We start from the raw sequence: 20,551 nt of genomic DNA, 5'->3' as shown, positions 1-20,551 counted from the left end.
AGGAGAAATTGTTTACCTCACTTTTCAACTGCAGGTCCAGGTTCTCAGAGATATCCTTGAGATGTCTCTCAATAGTTTGCCTCGAGAATGAAATGCTCTCGAACTGCTTTTTCTTATTTGGGCACAAAATCGCGGTAGATTCAACCATACATTCCTTTATAAATTCTCCTTCAGAAAACGGTTTGCTGTTCTTGGCGATTTTGTGTACAATCATGGAGCTTGTTCTTGTAATTCCATCATGTGCCGCTGATAGTCTTGTGAAAAAACTTTGCTCTTTTTGAATACGAGCTATCTTTGCTTTTTCTTTGGCAGACAAGTTTTTATATTTAGATGCAGGTTTACTCTCAAAATGCCGATTCACATTGTTTTCTGTTGAGTGTCAGCTGTGGCGCAGTTGGTAGCACTCGCCTCTGAATCAGAAGGTTGTCAGTTCAAGTCCCACTCCAGAGACTTGAGCACAAAAATCTAGGCTGACATTCCAGTGCCATACTAAGGGAGTGCTGTACATGGTCCATGTCTCTGAAGCATACAGGAGGGCGGGTATCACTACTGCTCTGTAAACCATGAGCTTGGTGCTGGGTTTGAGGACCTGGTCTTCAAACACTCTCTTCCACATGCGACGGAAGGCTGCACTGGCACACAAAAGACGGTGTTGGACTTAGTCATCGACATCTGCCCTTGTTGACAGTAGGCTCCCGAGGTATGGAAAGTGGTCCAAGGAGCACTGGAGAGGTACCACCAACGCTGCCTCCGCAAGATCCCGCAAATGCATTGGTAGGATAGGCGCACCAATGTCTGTGTTCTCGCTCAGGCCAACATCCCCAGCATCGAAGCTTTGACTACGCTCGATCAGCTCCGATGGACGGGCCAAATTCTCCACACGCCCGATACGAGACTCCCAAAGCAAGCGCTCTACTCAGAGCTCTGACATGGCAAGAGAGCCCCAGGTGGGCAGAGGAAACGCTTCAAGGACACCCTCAAAGCCGCCTTGAAAAAGTGCAACATCCCCACCGACACTTGGGAATCCCTGGCCCAAGACCGCACAAAGTGGAGGAGAAGCATCCGGGAAGGCACCGAACACCTCGAGTCTCTTTGCCGGGAGCAAGTGGAAGCCAAGCGCAAGGAGCGCACGTCAACCCAAGCACCCCACCCACCCACCCCTTCAACCACCGTCTGCCCCACCTGTGACAGAGACTGTAGGTACCGCATTGGACTCATCAGTCACCTGAGAACTTATTTTTAGTGTGGAAGCAAGTCATCCTCGGTTCCGAGGGACTACCTAAGAAGAAGAAGGGAGTACTGCACTGTTTGGGGTGCTATCTTTCAGATGAGATGTTAAACCGAGGCTCCGTCTGCCCTCTCCGGTGGATGTAAAAGATCCCACGGCGCTATTTCAAAGAAGAGCAGGGGAGTTATCCCCGGTGTCTTGGCCAATATTTATCCCTCAATCAACATCACTAAAACAGATTGTCTGCTCATTATCTCATGGCTGTTTGTGGGAGCTTGCTGTGCTCAGATTGGCAGCCACGTTTCGTATTACAACAGCGACTACACTTCAAAAAGTACTTCATTGGCTGTAAAGCGCTTTGGAACGTCTGGTGGTCATGAAAGGTGTTACATAAATGCAAGTCTTTTCCACCCGCATAGGTAAAAATATATTTAGAAGTCCATTCTTTGTTGAACATTCGGCAATCAGCATCTATCTTTCTCTTCTTTGATGAGCTCATTTCCAAATTTTGGTTAGGGTTCGAGCGCATTTTTCTGGTTGGACCTGGTAATATGCTAATGTAGTCATATCAAAATCAACAAACCCCAGCGAGACCCAATTCTCTAAACATTCAGTCAAACAGTTTATAAATTATTACACACAAGTTCTTTAGATATATTGGCCCATAAGTATGAATGGGAACACCTCAAAAAATACTTAGACATTTCAAATACATTTTTAAAAAGCCATCACATATTTAAAATTAATTAAAATGGTATATAATTAAATATTTAAAACAAAAAATTAATTAAATTTTTTTTACATTTTAAATTAAACTTAAACTTGCCTTATTTCACGTTTTTAAATGTATAAATTATTGATAATTTTATTTTTCTGTTTTTTAAAACTCTTACGCTAATAAAATAAGGCCTTTTATCAGGCGTAAGAATTTCATGGGCATTTGCTGGGCAGAAGTTGGGCAAATAGCCCAACTCTCTGCCCGCAGATGCCCTTTTCCCAGGAATGCATTGGATCTACAGATCGCAAGTTCCGGGTTTTCGCGCATACCTAAACCCGGAACTTGCGTGGCCCCTATGGGCGCGTATGGGCCGCAAATTACAGCCCAGTGTTCTTATGCAGATTTGTCATCAACTTTGTTAGATTTTTTTTGAAAGTTTTAAATGCAAAGCTGTATAAATATATAGCTTAAATTAAAATAGGAATTGTAGATCAAATTAGAATACTACCTGCAAAACATGTTTTCCTTCTTAAGATCTTTAATCAGTTTCAAATACACTAAAGTGGGCATTCTGATACCTGTAGGGGGTGAAGGCTTGCTGAAGTCTTTCTTTCCACCCCATTTCCCCTCCGCACCACCCAAGGCCACGTGGCGCGCGCACTCTCCATTGATGGTGCGCTCACTAAATTGATAAGCTATTAAAGTATCCACTGCATGGCTACAGCTTCAAATTGTTACAGCCAAAGAGGGCAGGCATTGATGTGTCCACCCCACCCTTAACCCCCACCTCCTCCAGAGGCCACCAGAACAAACCTGGGAGGGGACAAATGCTTGCTGGAGGCCCAAAGTCGGAAGTCTCTTTCTTTCCACCCTGCTTCCCCGCCTCCAAGCCACGTGTAAATTACCAGAGCAAACGGCTGCACCGCGAGGAGTCGAGCAGCCCTTGGCTGCCGTGCCGCTTCCCAGAAGACCCGGACACCGACACTGACTCTCTTTCCCGCCTACTGCAGACTGACTGAAATGGTGAAGAACCCGGCCACCGTCAATCTCCGCCAACTCCAGCCGGGACTGCACAAATTTAAAAAACTTTGGACCCGTCTTTCCAGGCGCTCAGACATCTCCCTCCCTGGAAAGTAATAAAATATATAGATCCCAAGGAGACAGACCCCTTTCAGAGGGGCAGATCATAAATACAGGGATTTATTTTAAAAAGCCAGGCCCCAAAGGGATAATTGAAAACAACTGACCAGGATAATCTCCTCAAGCAATGACCTCGCCCAAAACTTACTACAAATGGAGTCTCAACAGTGCGCATGCACAGTCTTTGTACATGAGACTATTCCAATAGCCTCAAATGCGCATGGGAGACTTATTCAGGCAAAACCAACTACTGGGAGACTACAGATGGAAGAAACCAAAATTGTGGACCCCTGTTTCAGGACGCACATGTCCCAGCAGCAGCCAATCAAGACCGCAGAAACAAAAGTTAGTTTTTGCTCTTGAGTTCGAGAACGGCCGATATTTTAACATAGAAACATAGAAGATAGGAGCAGGAGTTGGCCATTCGGCCCCTCGAGTCTGCTCCGCCATTTAATGAGATCATGGCTAATCATCCAAATTCAGTACCCTGTCCCTGCTTTCTCCCCATATCCCTTGATCCCTTTAGCCTTAAGAAATATATCTAACTTCTTCTTGAATATATTTAATGAATTGGCCTCAACTGTCTTCTGTGGTAGAGAATTCCACAGGTTCACCACTCTCTGGGTGAAGAAATTCCTCCTCATCTCTGTCCTAAATGGCTTACCCCTTATCTTTAGACTGTGACCCCTGGTTCTAGACTCCCTCCGCCATCGGGAACATCCTTCCTGCATCTAGTCTGTCTAGTGCTGTTAGAATTTAATAAGTTTCAATGAGATCCCCTCTCATTCTTCTAAGCTCCAGTGAATATAAGCCCAATCGACCCAATCTCTCCTCATACATCATTCCTGCCATCCCAGGCATCAGTCTGGTGAATCTTCGCTGCACTCCCTCCATGGCAAGACCATCCTTCCTCAGATAAGGCGACCAAAACTGCACACAATACTCCAGGTGTGGTCTCACCAACGCCCTGTACAACTGCAGCAAGACATCCTTGCTCCTATACTCGAATCCTCTCGCTACGAAGGCCAACATACCATTTGCCGCCTTAACCGCCTGCTGCACCTGCATGCTTACCTTCAGCGACTGGTACACAAGGACACCCAGGTCTCGTTGCACTTTCCCTTCTCCCAATCTATTGCCGTTCAGATAATAATCTGCCTTCCTGTTTTTGCCACCAATGTGGATAACCTTGCATTTATCCACATTATACTGCATCTGCCCAATCACCCAACCTGTCCAAATCATACTGGAGTTTCTCGGCATCCTCCTCACAGCACACACGCCCACCCAGCTTTGTGTCGTCTGCAAACTTGGAGATATTACATCTAGTTCCCTCGTCTAGATCATAAATATATATTGTGAGTAGCTGAGGTCCTAGCACCGATCCCTGCGGTACCCCACTAGTCACTGCCTGCCACTCGGAAAAAGAGCCGTTTATTCCAACTCTTTGCTTCCTGTCTGCCAACCAGTTCTCTATCCAAGTATGTACCTTACCCCCAATCCCATGTGCTTTACCTTTACACGCTAATCTCTTATGCGGGACCTTATCAAAAGCCTTCTGAAAGTCCAAATACACCACATCCACTGGTTCTCCCTTATCTATTCAACCAGTTACATCTTCAAAAAGTTCCAATAGATTAGTTAAGCATGATTTACCTTTTGTAAATCCATGTTGACTTTGTCCGATCCAAGTGCTCTGCTATTGCATCTTTTACAATGGACTCTAGCATTTTGCCCTCCACTGGCCTAGATTATGTGCTCAAATCTTCGGACACGTAGGTGAGCGAAAGAAAGACTTGCATATTTATAGCGCCTTTCACGACCACCGGACTTCCCAAAGCGCTTTACAGCTGATTAAGTACTTTTTGGAGTGTTGTCACTGGTGTAATGTGGGAAACGCGGCAGCCAATTTGCACACAGCGAACTCCCACAAACAGCAATATGATAATGACCAGATAATCTGTATCTGTTGTGGTGATTGAGGGATAAATATTGGCCAGGACACCGGGGATAACTCCTCTGCTCTTCTTCGAAATAGTGCCATGGGATCTTTTACGAGAGAGCAGACGGGGCCTCGGTTTAACGTCTCATCCGAAAAACGGCACCTTTGACAGTGCAGCACCCCCTCAGCACTGCACTGGCGTGTCAGCCTAGATTTTTGTGCTCAAGTTCCTGGAGTGGGACTCAAACCCACAACCTTCTGATTCAGAGGGTAGTGTGCTACCCACTGAGCCACAGCTGACACTTAATGGAGCATTTCACACCCTCTGTGTTGGCAATTTAATTTGTGTTCTGTTAATCTCAACATAGAAAGTAAGTACAGGGAAGGGGAACACAATAAAGAACCACAATAACAACAGAAAATGCTGGAAAAACTCAGCAGGCCAGGCAACATCCGTGGAGAGAAATTAGAGTCAACGTTTCGGGTGAACCCTTTTTCAAAACTGGAAAGGAAATGAAATAGATTGGAGGCAGGGCTGCGATAGAACAAAAGAAGTAAAGAGACATTAAGAGGTATTCAAAACCAGACGAGATGGTAATAGGACAAGTGGAGACAAAAGACGGCTCAGATTAGGTGTGAAGTGTACTGGCAGAAAGAGAGACAGCTGCCATGTGGGAGAGAGAAAAAAAAGGAAAGGGGGGGGGGGAGGGAAAACCCAAAACAAAGGGGTGGAAAAAAAATATAAGTAAAAATGTAATGGGGCCGAGGTTATGATCTGGAATTGGAATTTGGACACCAAGACCCCTCCGGAACCACCTTCCCCTTCACTTTCCTCTGACCCCCCTTCTCCCAATCTCGCCCCCTGCCGCGTTTTCCCCATCCCCTCTGACCTTCCCCCCCTGACCCCGAACGATCAGTCCTCAGCAAAGGCCTGAGCTTCATCCCCTTACGCCCCCACCTCAATGAATTGCGAGCTCGGCACGATGTTGAGCTCTTTTTCCGCCGCCTTCGTCTCCGTGCCCACTTCTCTGGCCAGGAGTCTTCCTCCCGCACGACTGACCCTTTCTCCCGCTTGCATAATTCCCGTTCTACCTGGACCCCTCCCCCTGGCCTCTTACCCTCTCTAGATCTTTTCATCGCTAACTGCCGCCGTGACATCAGCCGTCTCCATTTCTCTGCTCCCCTCACTTACTCCAACCTACCTACCTCCCTCTGAACTTGCAGCACTCCATTCTCTTAGATCCAACCCTGACATTGTCATTAAACCCGCTGACAAGGGTGGTGCTGTTATTGTTTGGCGAACTGACCTCTCCCTAGCAGAAGCTGAACGCCAACTCTCCGACACCACCTGCTACCTCCACCTGGAACATGACCCCACTACCGAACATCAAACTACCGTTTGCAAGACACTCACTGACCTCATCTCCTCTGGCGATCTTCCCCCCCGCGGCCACCAACCTCATAGTTCCCCAACCCCGCACAGCCCGCTTCTACCTCCTTCCCAAGATCCACAAACAGGACTGCCCTGGTAGACCCATCGTTTCAGCCTGTTCTTGCCCCACGGAACTTATCCCTTCCTATCTCATCTCTATCTTTTCTCCCCTTGTCCAGCCTCTTCCCACCTACATCCGCGACTCTTCGGACGCCCTCCGCCACTAACAGTTTCCTGGCCCCAACCGCTTCCTTTTCACCATGGACGTACAATCCCTCTACACCTCCATCCCCCACCAGGATGGTCTGAGGGCGCTCCGCTTCATCCTTGAACAGAGGCCCCACCAGTCCCCATCCACCACCACCCTCCTCCGCCTGGCTGAACTTGTTCTCACATTGAACAACTTCTCCTTTAACTCCACTCATTTCCTCCAAATCAAAGGTGTTGCTGTGGGTACCCGCATGGGTCCTAGCTATGCCTGCCTTTTCGTGGGATATGTGGAACACTCTTTGTTCCAGTCCTACTCAGGTCCCCTCCCTCACCTCTTTTTCCGATACATTGATGACTGTATCGGTGCCGTTTCCTGCTCTCGCCCCGAACTAGATAATTTCATTCACTTTGCCTCCAATTTGCACCCTTCCCTCACCTTCACATGGTCCATCTCTGACTCTTCCCTTCCCTTCCTCGATTTCCCTGTCTCCATCTCTGGGGATAGGTTATCGACCAATATTCACTACAAGCCCACTGACTCCCACAGCTACCTGGACTACACTTCCTCCCACCCCGCCTCCTGTAAGGACTCTATTCCATTCTCCCAGTTTCTCCGTCTCTGCCGTATCGGCTCCGACGATGCCACCTTCCACACCAGTGCTTCCAGCATGTCTTCCTTTTTCCTCAACCGAGGATTCCCCTCTACCGTGGTTGACACGGCCCTCAACCATGTCCGTTCTATCTCCCGCACTTCTGCCCTCACCCCTGCCCCTCCCTCCCGGAACCACGATAGGGTTCCCCTTGTCCTCACCTTTCACCCCACCAGCCTCCACATTCAACGGATCATCCTCCGCCATTTCCGCTACCTCCAAAGTGATCCCACCACCAAACGCATCTTCCCCTCCCCTCCCCTTTCAGCATTCCGTAGGGACCGCTCCCTCCGAGACACCCTAGTCCACTCCTCTATCGCCCCCAACAGCCCTTCCCCTTCGCCTGGCACCTTCCCGTGCAAGCGCAGGAGATGTAACACCTGCCCCTATACCTCCCCCCTTCCCACTGTCCAGGGCCCCAAACACCCCTTCCAGGTGAAACAGCGATTTATTTGTACTTCTTGCAATCTAGTATACTGTATTCGCTGCTCACGATGCGATCTCCCCTACATTGGGGAGACCAAACGCAGATTGGGTGACCGCTTTGCGGAACACCTCCGTTCAGTCCATAAGGGTGACCCCGAGCTTCCGGTCGCCTGTCATTTTAATTTACCGCTCCATTCCCACTCGGACCTCACCGTCCTTGGCCTCTTGCATTGTTCCACGGAAGCTCAACGTAAACTCAAGGAACAGTACCTCATCTTCCGATTAGGCACTTTACAGCCTTCCGGACTCCATATCGAGTTCAACAATTTTAGATCATAACCTCGGCCCCTATTACATTTTTACTTACATTTTTTTTCCACCCCTTTGTTTTGGGTTTACCCTCCCCCCCCCGTCCTTTTTTTCCCTCTCTCCCACATGGCAGCTGTCTCTCTGCCAGTACACTTCACACCTTATCTGAACCGTCTTTTGTCTCCACTTGTCCTATTACCATCTCGTCTGGTTTTGAATACCTCTTAATGTCTCTTTACTTCTTTTGTTCTATCGCAGCCCTGCCTTCGACCTATTTCATTTCCTTTCCAGTTTTGAAAAAGGGTTTCAACCCGAAACGTCGACTCTAATTTCTCTCCACGGATGTTACCTGGCCTGCTGAGTTTTTCCAGCATTTTCTGTTGTTGTTTTGGATTTCCAGCATCTGCAGTATTTTGCTATCGTAAAGAACCACAAGTTGGCATAAAGGAACCTCGGTCTTGTTTTTAGTGATTTGAAGCTGTACAGTTCTAACATCTTCTGGCCAATCCAACATCAAGCATATCAAACTGTCCATATTTTAGCAGCATTTTAAGATGAGATTTATTGAAACATTATAGTCTGGTCAGCAATAAAACTGAAGACAGGCTATTCCATTATGCAGAGAAAAAACAGGATTGATTCAAATGAAGACACAAAGCCAGTTGAAGCAGCATTCTATATTGAGATTAGGAATTAACCGTTGACCTTCTTGTACCCCAGTGATTTAACCACTCAAGTTCAAATTCTGCTAAATATCTCCCTGCTGAGTTCTCAAGTGTTCTAGATCAGTACTTTGGCCAAAATTTGGGTATGAGGTTGAGTGTTGCAACCTGCCATATTCACTCATCAAAGCATCTCTACGTCTACAAGGTTCAAGTCTCGGGTGTGATAGAAAATACTGCTCACTTTCTTGGATGGGTGCAGCCGCAACAATATTCAAGAAGCTCAAAACCATACAGGACAAAGTAGTGTGTTTGATTGGTCCCCTCCCACTTGACTCTGTATCCACCCTCTCCATCAGCGGTGCAGTCAAGCTGCAGTATGTACGATCTACAGCATGCACTGCAGAAACTCACCACTGTTACTTTGCCTTTAGTGTTCCTTGGTTGACTTTCTTGTCATGGTAGTAAATAGTTCCTTATATTGCTGAGATATTTGGGTAATATTTTATTGCCTGCATTCTTTTGTTTTTGCGTTATTGAACTGAGGAAGAAATCTTAATGCAATGCATTGCAAGGTATTACTTATTTAGTCACTCACTTGGGACTGAAAAATAAAAAAAGCAGCAAGCCCTCTGATGTTATTACTGGGGTTACTAACCACACTATACAGACTTGGTTATCCTGGGGATATAATAAAACACGATATTACTTTACATCTTCTGACATTTGTCTCTTCAGGTTACAAAACCTGACTTCTTGGTATGCAATTACAAACCCACTGTAATAGAATTCTTCAATATCCAGTTATAAATGCGTGAAGGAGTCACTTGTGTAACTTTCTAGCACTTGCTAGCAGCAACCTTCATCACCGCTTTCTGTAAATTTGCTATTTATTGTCTTTGAACCTGTGTAAAAAGGTTTAAGAAACTGATCTTGCATCTACATAAATTAACATTGACATTTTCTACTTCAATAATTTATACAAATATTTGGATTTTATGCTGGATTTTAATGTGATCAAAAGGCTTGAGGTGGAGTCAAACTGTTCAACTGAAACTTAAGTGATTCAGGGACCTTGCCTGAATGGATAGATTATATTACAGATTCAGAACACTCCATTCCAGCTGTTATACAGAAAATGGTTCAGTGAAATAGTTGGCTAGTTATCACAGCAATCATGACTACTTTAACACTTAGGTTAGCTACTGAAATTTTCTCTATGTTGGAGAATTGTTTGCTGCAGAAAGCAAGGTGTTATATAAATTGTTGAATATAGAAAAAATATTCAGAGGTGTAATCAAAATTAAAATGGCAGCCAAGACAAAAGAAGAGTGACCAGAAGCTTGGTCAGAGGTGGGAGTTAGGGAAGGTGTTAAAGGAGGAGAGGGTGCTCAAGAGGCGAATAGGTTCAAGGATCTTGCAGAGCACGAACTTGCTGCTGCATTTACCTACATTTCAAAAGTACTTTGGCTGTGAAGTGCTTTGGGATATCTGAGTACATGAAATATGCTATATAAATGTAAGTTCTTTTCTTCCTTTCTTTCTTTAGAAAGGGCTAATTTAGTGGCCGATAACTTTACTTTAAATTGAAATGGCACAGATACTGGGAACTTTCTTTTGCCATCCTTGTATATGCTGACTGTATGCAAATCGAATGCACTTGCCTAAATTGTGCCCTTAAACAAGACCAGTAAAAACAGAAAATGCCAGAAGTCTATCAGCACCTGAAGGAAAAAAACAATGGTTCTGATCAGGAGCATTGTTTTTTCCTCCAGAATCTGATGCTCAGAGACCTGTTGTGTATTTGCAGTATTTCCTTTTTCTACTTCAGATATCCAGTATTTGCCATCCTTTCCCTTTCCATTTTAAAAAGGAACAATGGGTTCACACTTCAGTTGGGGGCTTTCCATCTACTGATGAGACCTTGCACACAACACTGTGGTTTCTAATCCTGTTGCAGAGCCAATAGTTGTGATTAGCAAGCAAAGAAATTGTGCTCCCTAAATTACTTGCTGCAGCAATTTAGACTATAATTGCGATAATTTAGACTGATTGATGTTAGCCATTTGCTGGTTGTTAAACAGACTCTTCGTACTTGCTCCTAAACATCTGTAAAAATAATTACAACAGGTCTCCAGCTTCTATTGTTATTTCATATTTGCATTTATCCTGATTTTTTCCAGATTTCTTTTTAATTTTTGCATTTGAAACTGATTAAGAATGATCATAGGTATGGCATGGCACAGTGCCTTTTAACAGCTGGCACTAAAATAGCTGGGTTGCTGATTGAAACAACAACAACTTGTATTTATATAGCGCCTTTAACGTAGTAAAACATTCCAAGGCTCTGCACAGGAGTATTTTAAGACAAAAAATTTGACACTGATCCACATAAGGATAAAAAAGATGTATAATCTTTGTACCACAAAAGACAAAAACATTTTAAGAGTTATACAGGAAACTTTGTGATATCCGGCACCGATGGGATGAGCTTTTGCCGTCCCATCAAAACTGCCGGACAAACCAGCGCTATGTTAAAACATACGGAAGCTTTTGAGCTCCGTATCTAGCAACAAACCCTGTTGCAACAGCTTCTAAACAGTCGGCCGTAGCTTGCAAGCGTCTCTGTAGCTAAGCAACAGCTTTAGCTAGACCTTGCAGAGCCTGACTAGTGGAAAAAAAAGCAACGAAAAGAAAAAATACTTACTAAACCGACTCCTGAATTTTGCCGGTGGCTCGAGCATTCCGGACAGTTAACCTCCGGATAAACCAAAGTTTCCTGTAATGGGTATGTTTCCTTTTTATGAACAAGGGGCCTCACTGAGTAAGAAGAAAATGTAAATTTTGGGGGGAATTCGGTGTCTTCTGGCAATGCTGGCTTTCAGCTAGCCTTCCAGGTAAATGTATGTTGGCTGATGCTCCAGTGCAGGAAGTAATCTTCGGATGAGATGGTACACCAAAGCACTGCTTGTTCAAGTGACCCAAGTGGATGTTGAAGTTCCTGTTGATTTATTTGAAGAAGAGCAGGGAGTTCCTGTGTGTTGGCAAACATTCCTCTCTCAACCAAACTGGTCGTTAATCTCATTGCTGTTTGTGGGTTCTTGCTGCAAGCAAAATGGCCGTTTGCCTATCTAACAGTCAAACACTTCAAAGTAAGTTTGTATATAAAGTGCTTGGAGATGTTTCTGAAAGATGTGGAAATGGGCAAGTATGTATTGTTTATAGTGTGTGGAATATTAAAAGTTGGTGTCAATTAATGCCTAATGAGAGATAGACCCTGATATTTATGGGGAGGTGGGGAAGGGGTGGGGACAAGTGTCTGTGGCCGGGAAACACAGAAATACTGAGAAGGCCGAGGTCCTGCCGAATTTAATAGCAGGACCTCATTAGAATTTTTGTACTCTGTTTCACACCTGGTAGCTGGCTAAATTGAAGACGGGAAAGCCTTCGGTGCAAGGTCGCAGCCGGGGACCACTGGCAACGGTCCCCAGCAATCCGAGAAGATCGGTGGTTAGTGGTGGGGGTGGCTTGGAGTGCAGCAGCGAGGAGGGAGGGAGAGTGAAATCACGGAGTGGGGTGGAGAGAGAGATTGCGGCAGAAGGTTTGCTTGAGGGGGTTGGGTGGGGGGAGCACTCCTGCTCCACCTGCCCCATAAGCAGTGCTGGAAAAGTACTTCCCTGCTGGATCTGGCAGCTCCCGCCTCCCTTCAGTTGCCCGGTTTCCTGAGTCCCAGGAAACCCGGCCCGCAGCCGTTAAATTCAGATGGTTTCCAAAATCTAAGGAATACAGCCGTATTTAAATATTCACTTTGACCCGCCTCGCCAGGGTTACTCGGCCGTCCCAAACCCGCCGCTGTTAAACTGGATGTAGGCGCATTCATGGCGGGATCAGATCGGGTTTCACATTTTTACCAATTTACACCACCCCCCCCCCCCCCCCAGCCCGACCCTCTCCTGCTTGGTGTGTGGTGGGTGCGGGTTGGGGTTGGGTGGGGCAAAAATTACCCCCATTGTTTTTCAAATACAGATAAGCGTAGGATCAGTTGCTGATGAGTTTTGACTTTTGGGTTCCATTTTGCTTTAAGTAAAATTATGTTCTTTCTGCCTCATAACTATTACTTCCTAATTAATTAATACATTCCCTTCCTTCTTTATATTTTTGTTTCACAGTGAATGATATATTGTTAGTTTTTACATTGAGTTAAATTGGAGCTTATTATCCATTTCATTTCTTTTTTTTAGGTTTTTAATGCTTAACAAACCTTCTTTTAGTTTTCCAGGTATTTTCAGAACTATACTCATGCCTTGTGCTGTAAACATGAGTTTTCATCAACACTGAGGGGTGAGGATATTGGAAAAGGAAGTCTATCCCTCTTTTTTTGCACTGTAATGTCATCACTGATTTTCAGATCAGATGTAATATAATAGATGACTCGTGAATCAAAGTCGAATAATGCTGTTATTTGTGGAGGTTGTGTATAAACTCTCCATGTACTAGAAAATGGGTTTAGACTGTACTTATCACTTGGTATCTTTGGTTACTGGCAAGACGCTGTGATTGAATCTAAGTTTCAGTGATGAAAGGACTGCTTTCAGAAACAGTGTACTTGTCAGTCTCTCCATCCCCTCGTTCTCCCCTCTCCCCCCCCCCCCCCCCCAATTCAAAACCAGCTGTTAGTACTTTATATTGAAATGATCAGTGATGTATTGGTTGGCATACCGGGTTGGAACCCTGTCCTTTCATTTCAAATCCACCACAAACTGATGGGATGGGTGACCTCTCTACTGGTTCCAGTGATTGAAATGAATTTGCCAATTCTGATGAAAGATCATCAACCTGAAACGTTAACTTTGTTTCTTTCTGCACAATGCTGCCTGACCTGCTGAGTGTTTCCAGCATTTTCTGTTTTTATTTCAGATTTCCAGCATCTGCAGTATTTTGCTTTTGTGTTAATCCAGTTCCTAATGCACTCAAGTAAACTGTGATGTGCTAATTTAAAGCCTTGGAAAATAGAAATATTACATATCTTCATGTACATTTTGGAAAACATTTTTGTTTGCAAATTCATTGTGCTCTCAATACATAATTGCATCACTTGTGTATAAAATCATGACAGTAATCTTGCAGGGAACTTCTTCCTCTGAAGACAAAAACTGGCTGAACAAATATGTTTTTAAGAAGGCAATGCTTGATAGCTCAGTGTAAGGTGATTGTTACTTTGCGACTAACTTGTTATATCTAATTTGGAGGGGCAAGTGCCTGATGCTGATAGGTGGGGCAAAAGTGAAGGAAATGTTCCATTTTGTAGCACTTGCATCCCACATTTTGAGGACAAAAATTCAGCAAACTGTTTAAGTAGAGTAATATTTTTTTATGGTAACCAGTAATGTGGTGTATGATGATTTGAGGTTGCAAAAAATATTTAGCAACTCTAATTTCGGATGGTGTAACAATACTTTTTCTTTTATTTTGTAGGTGGAAGAATGGTTGTGCTTAAACTGTCAGATGCAGAGAGCTCTGGGAATGGACATGACTACTGCAACACGCTCCAAAAGTCAGCAGCAGTTACATTCCCCATCACGCCAACCCCAAACAGAACCACAAGCAAAACCGCAGCGACAGCCTCTAGCAGATCCTGTCCCCCAACAGGGCAGAACTACACCAGTAAAAAGGGAGCTTCCTAAAGTGCCATCTGGTGCACAAAATAAACCTGAGACCAAGATGCAACCCAGTCAACATGAGCAGCGGGGGTCAACAGCTACTCAGTCTCAACCACAGCCTGTTGCCCAGCCGAAGCCTGTTGCCCAATCAGAGGCAACCAGGCCTATGGGTCAGAGCCAGCAAACTAGGCCTTCTCCTGCAGAACAAAGGCGGACAGCAGATGGTTCACCATCAAGAACACAAGCAGGGCCCTCCAGTATATCCCAAGAGCAGGAGGGTATTACTGGTAAACTCTTTGGGTTTGGAACTTCCCTTTTGAACCAGGCCACCAGCCTTATTTCCACTCAGCCAGAACAGACATCACAAAGCCAGCAATCACCTGCTAAAGGATCTGCAGCTAAACAGGCTCCAAAAATAGTTTTCAGTGATCAAAGCACAGAATTGAGCTCAAAATTGCAGGGTTCGACAGCAGGAATGCAAGTTAAAACTGATGGTGTCTCTGCATTTAAACAAGGAAAACCGGAGCCAGTCATTCAACAGAAAGAAGCCACCAAACCCAAAGTATTGTGCCCTCTATGTAAAACGGAACTGAATGTGGGATCAGGTCAGTCTCCCAACTTTAACAACTGCACTGAATGCAAAGTCCAAGTGTGCAACATGTGTGGCTTCAATCCAACTCCACATCTGGTAGAGGTAGGACTGATTCAAAGAGTTATAAATACCATAACCTGCTGATCTATGTTGTTATAAATCTGAACTGACTAGGAATGGAACATTGATGGTTAGAAATGTGCCCCCAGATAGTTTTGGCTCTAAAGTCTTCTAGATTGCTGGCAATTTAAGGAGTTAGAGATGACTTGATGAGAGTAGACTGCTGCGATTTCAGATGCCCTGGTGATGAAGACTGCTAAAATTGAGATGGAGATAGATTTTAGATATTTCTAAAGCTGAGCAAAAACGTGAGGGAAAGGGTAAGGTAAAATAACTGGTAACCAAAAATGTTACATTTATGCTTTTGATATATGATGGGGATGTTTGGCAACCTGGCCACTTCTTCATGATCTTGGCATTCAATATATTTATTGGTCAGATGATCTGGATGTTGGTAGGACAACTACAGAGCTTTGGGCTGAGAGATTATATAAATGCTCTTCAAAAGCTGTACATGTATGATATTAAACCGCAGTGTGTATTTGTTAAAAATTACACATGGCTGTTTGTGAAAAGAGTAAAGGTTGTCTGGCTACCTGTATGTGCACTGCATATATTTTGTCCCTATCCCTAAAAATACTCTGTAGTTGAAGATCGAGTGTCTGTTCAAGGCTGACTAAGCATACCCTGCTCAAAATTCCAGTTAACAGTAAAGCACGATTGATGATATTGACTTACTGAACTAGAATCAGTTATAACTTAGAGCAGCATATTGGTTATTGTAAGATGTAGTGTATGCACACTAGAACCTTCATTTCCACATTCAAACATTGCACTTAAATCCCTTGTAAAATGTCTTTTTTTTAAATAAGGAAGCTCTTCTTCCACTTTCGCCTCTCCAGCGCGACAGTTCCTAACAAATGCACATGAATACAGAGAAGCACACATGTTTACAGGTGCTATCTGTTCGGTGAATTCACTATTAAAGTCCACAAATCAGCATGGTACCAATTCTATAAGTAGCTTCTCACTAAAGAAGTAAGATAGAATCGTAGTAAAAGATGGACAATTTATCCTGGCCAATTGCAGTCTTGACTTTCAATCAAACTGTCTATGTTCACTTGTCCAGAACAATTGTCTGTTAAAAATGTATAGCTTTTGGGGCAATATCCATTGAAATACGTAAAGAAAACATAATATTTAGTGTGATCACTTGTCGTATCTGTGCATACCAGCCTAGTTTTGATGTGATGACCTATTAAAATTGCTTATGTTTTTGGAGTACTGTACATAGATGGATCATCTATTGAAATGGAGTCTGTAAGGAGATGATGGAACCAAAATAGGTTTATTAATGTTTTGGTCCTAGGGTTTTTCCACCACATAATGTATGAAAATATTGTAAAGTAATGATGAGCGTGATCATAATTTCTGCTATATTTGTTCTTGATATAATGATTCCTGAGAACTTGTATCATTGTGATTTTTGATGAAACCAGCCATGATGTATTTACTATCTGGTGCGTCTTGCTTATTTCTTACAAGGGTGACCATGTTGGCACATCTGTAGTGCAGTGATGCAGTGCTTGTACAGATTGGTGACAATGCACCGCAATTGAAAGTGCTTCTGCATGTGCTACAAGAATTAAATGTTGAAAAAGAAATAGTTTGTAAAGTATCCTGACCTCAACTTCAGTACTTCTAAAACTATAGGTTACTATTGACATGGTGCAGTGTCTTGGCAATTCCGGTGTTCTTGTGAGGTGGTAGGGCACTAGGCCATGGCATCTTGAGTGAGTTACCAATCTCAACTAGAATGCTGGAAGGAAGAAAGAATGAAAGACTTGCACTTATAAAGCGCCCCTCAGGACATCCCAAAGCACTTTACAGCCAATGAAGTATTTTTGAAGTGTATTCACTGTTGTAATGTAGGAAACGCAGCAGCCAATTTGCACACAGCAAGCTCCCACAAACAGCAATGTGATAATGACCAGATAATTTTTTTTAAGTGATGTTGGTTGAGGGATAAATATTGACCAGGGCATCAATAGGAGGCATGAGTCACCCTGCAGCCCAGATTGAATATGAATGTATGTTATTTGGTGTGAATAAGCAATGATATTTTGCTTTTCCTTGTGCTACAGTAATGCCAAGCAGGATTTTTATTTAAATTGACCACTGGTCTGTGTTGAATTAGCTGATCTTACCTGGGATTACAATTGCCTCTGCTCCTTTAGATGAGAGAGGAGAAAGACAGCCAGGATTCCTGATGGCTATCCTTCCCTCCTGGAAGTGCACATATACAGCTATTGGGTGAGGACAAGATTGAGCTTGGCTGTGCTGCACTATTTGGTGAAATAGCTGATTGCACTTGCTGTCAAGGCTCAAGTCTTCAGGAGGGGAGAAAATTAATGGGGAAGAAAATGCATACCTTGCCATCTATTGCATCTCAAGTAGATTGCAACTACAAAGCTTCTTATAGAATGTGCGTTTGCTTTTTTTTAAATTGCAGTTAATTTCAAAAGCTTTCCCCGCCTGACCTAAGCAAGACAATGACTTAAATGTTGAAACTGTACAGTGCTTTGGTCAGGCTGCATCTTGAATACTGTGTTGCACTCTGGTTTGAAAAAGGAGGGCGTTGACAAGTGAAATTTCTTGTATGGCACTAGGCGAGACCTCTTTTGATTGACAATGAAGCTTGGCCCTTGAACATGCTCACTTGTAAGGCAATTCGTCAATCCGGCATTTAGATATGGATAGATATAGAATTACTTTTGTGTTTTCAGTCTTATTGCAACAGTCCCCTATATATAGGAGCTGTTGCAATAGGGCTGAAAACACAAAAGTAATTTTATTTTGCTGTAATTGTTAGTTCCAAACATAGAAGGTGAAATGGTCTGGCGACAAGATGACTTTGCTCAGGGTGGTTTGAAAAAGGAGGGCATTGACAAGTGAATTCTCCTCTGGCACCAGGAGAGAGAGCTCATAATTGACAATGAAGCTTGGCCCTTGAACATGCTCTCTTGTCAGGTAATTCATCAATCTGGCATTTAGATATGGATAGATATGCAAGTGACCCATTCTGAGATGCACAAGCAATGAAGCTGGACGTAAGATGTCAAGACCCAAGTTTCTGATGCAGCTAAACTTCCTCTATCACCTAGCGGATAGAGATTATCAATTTCCGCAGCCAGTATACATCAAATGAGTCAACTGAATAGTTAATGTATAACTTTACAAAATCATAGCTATGCAGAGAGAAAATCAATGGAGCAAAATAAAGACAGCAAGGATTAAAACCAGGGGCAATCTGTGGTGAGAACCTTGCATCCCAGTGCCTGGCTGAGGACAAGGGACTATCTTTTGGTATGTCAAACTGGTGCTCTGGTTGAAAACTTCAAAAGGGCTGCAATCTATAGATAGATGACTAACTCAAAGAAAGGAGTACCTTTTATGTGTCAAACCTAAACATGAACAGCATTCTCTCTGTAAATATCAATGTATTTACCCACTGAACCATTGTCACTCGTGGTTGATCACCCAGTTGACAAATTTCAGTATCAGTTTTCAGCCTCCCTTATTAATAGAGCCTCTACTCCAATTAGATGTAAGCTACTGTCCCTAAAGCTACATGCTCTTCTATCCGGTAACTTTCAGATATCTTGCTGTACAGGAATCAATTGTCATAAAACAATGGATATTGATCTGGTTCATATTGATTATTTTTACATATATAAATATAGTCAATAAGCCTGAATTTGTTTTTTGCATCTTAAATGTGATTATTTTTTTTAAAATTCCCTTTAGCAGTGAAACTGCATACATCTCATGAAATTTCAGTTGCATTGTTGGCATTACATACCTCAATCATTTCTTTGTCACCTCCAGGCTTAATTACTCCATTATTTGACTGGCCAGCCTCCCATCCTCCATAAACGTCAGTGGATTCAAAGCTCTATTGCCCATATACTATCCTGCACCAAGTCATGCTTGCCCATCACACCCATCCTTGCTGTCCAACATTGGCTCCCGATCCCCCAGTGCCTCAAATTTAAAATTCATATTGTCGTCGCTCCATGTTATCACCCCCCCCACTTCTCTCTAACTTCCTCGAGCACTACAACCCCCCTATACTTTCTGTTCCATTGACTCCAGCCTCTTGCACACTCCCCCTTCCTTCGCCCCATCACTGGCAGCCATGCCTTCAGCAGCCTAGGCCCCACATTCTGGAATTCCTTCTGTAAACTCATCCACCTATCCAATAACCCTTTCCTGCTTTGGGGCACTCCTTAAAATCCATCTCTTTGACTAAGTTTTTGTTCACCCCTCCTAATCTCTCCTTTGGCTCAGAGACCATTTTCCTCATGCATCTGTGAAGTGCCTTGGGACATTATTTTACATTAAAGCTGATATATAAATACAAGTTGTTATTGTAGTTGTCGTGGTAGTATTTATCAGTATTGGTGCTAGGCTCAGTGTATGCTGGGTATACAACAACAGGCCTTAGGGCAACAAGCCTGTACATGGGTTCAATCTAACATCTTAGTCATACTTTGTCTATCCCTGCCTTACTGGTAGATTTGATGTCACAGCACTCTTGGGAGTAGTGTTGACACTCTATAGAACCCAGTTCTAAAATTCCACAGTGGTTAATGTTGTTTCCAACAATGCATAGAGGAAAATGTTAATGGGGCAGGAGAAAGAGAATCCTGAAAAAATATTACTTATGTTAAGTATGGCAACAGCAGCACATTGAGTAGCGTAACCTGTGCTTTTTGTGACCAGCTTAAAAATTCAGGCAGTGAGCTTGATTTGCAAAGGAGGAAAAATAGTATTTTCTTTTACAGCTTGTGAGAGTAGATTGTCGTGTCCTGTGTTCAGCTGTCTTTTTTTACATCCCAGAATACAATTAATTTCACCAAGTGAGCACATGTTGAGAATCCTAAACTCTCATGGTTCCATTTCTACCTGTCCCTATGTAGCCAGAACATTTCCTGCAACAGCTTCTTGTCTTGCCCTTGTATGGTTACTTCTGGCATGCCCTAAGGTTTCATCTTCAATCTCCTCCTATTTCTCATTTGCATACTTCCTTTTGGCAACAGTATCAATCCAATATTTACCAATCTTCACTTTCTTCCTGCCCCAGCACATTGAATTCAAAATCCTCATCCTCATTTACAAGTACTTCCATGACCTCTCCCCACTCGACCTCTACATACCATGTCCTATCTCCCACATGCCACTGTTCTGCGTCTGGTCTTTTAGCTCCTCTCTCTTTGCTACACCAGTAGCAAAACATTGAGCCAACGTGGCATGTCACTCAATCTTATCAAAATATATTTCTTTAATCATACTTTCAATCACTTTCCTGAACCGTCACCTTCCAGCCCCTGTTTAGGGTTTATTACCAACTCGCTTCTTTTGTGAAGCACCTTGGGATGATTCACTACATTAAAGATGCAATATGAGTGTAGGTTGTTTTCTGTCTACACGTTATATAGGAAATTGTGCAACAGAAAATT

The 20,551-nt window shown here is 43.5% G+C and overlaps 1 protein-coding gene across 2 annotated transcripts in view; it reads left to right on the top strand.

The window, feature by feature from the left end:
- The window catches only part of LOC147110963 (protein bassoon-like), a 428,570-nt gene that overhangs the window by 73,065 nt on the left and 334,954 nt on the right, over positions 1-20,551 (top strand). For both annotated transcript variants that reach the window (XM_086001388.1, XM_086001387.1), the window contains one exon: positions 14,193-15,071. In XM_086001388.1, the coding sequence (XP_085857514.1) occupies positions 14,193-15,071 (879 nt within the window). The remainder of the gene's footprint in view (positions 1-14,192; positions 15,072-20,551) is intronic.

This window comes from Somniosus microcephalus, chromosome 11 (genome assembly GCF_052327205.1).
Source record: "Somniosus microcephalus isolate GS21.2 chromosome 11, FLI_Smic_1.0, whole genome shotgun sequence".
Classification (NCBI taxonomy): Eukaryota; Metazoa; Chordata; class Chondrichthyes; order Squaliformes; family Somniosidae; genus Somniosus; species Somniosus microcephalus.
This window is presented reverse-complemented; position numbering and strand designations above follow the sequence as displayed.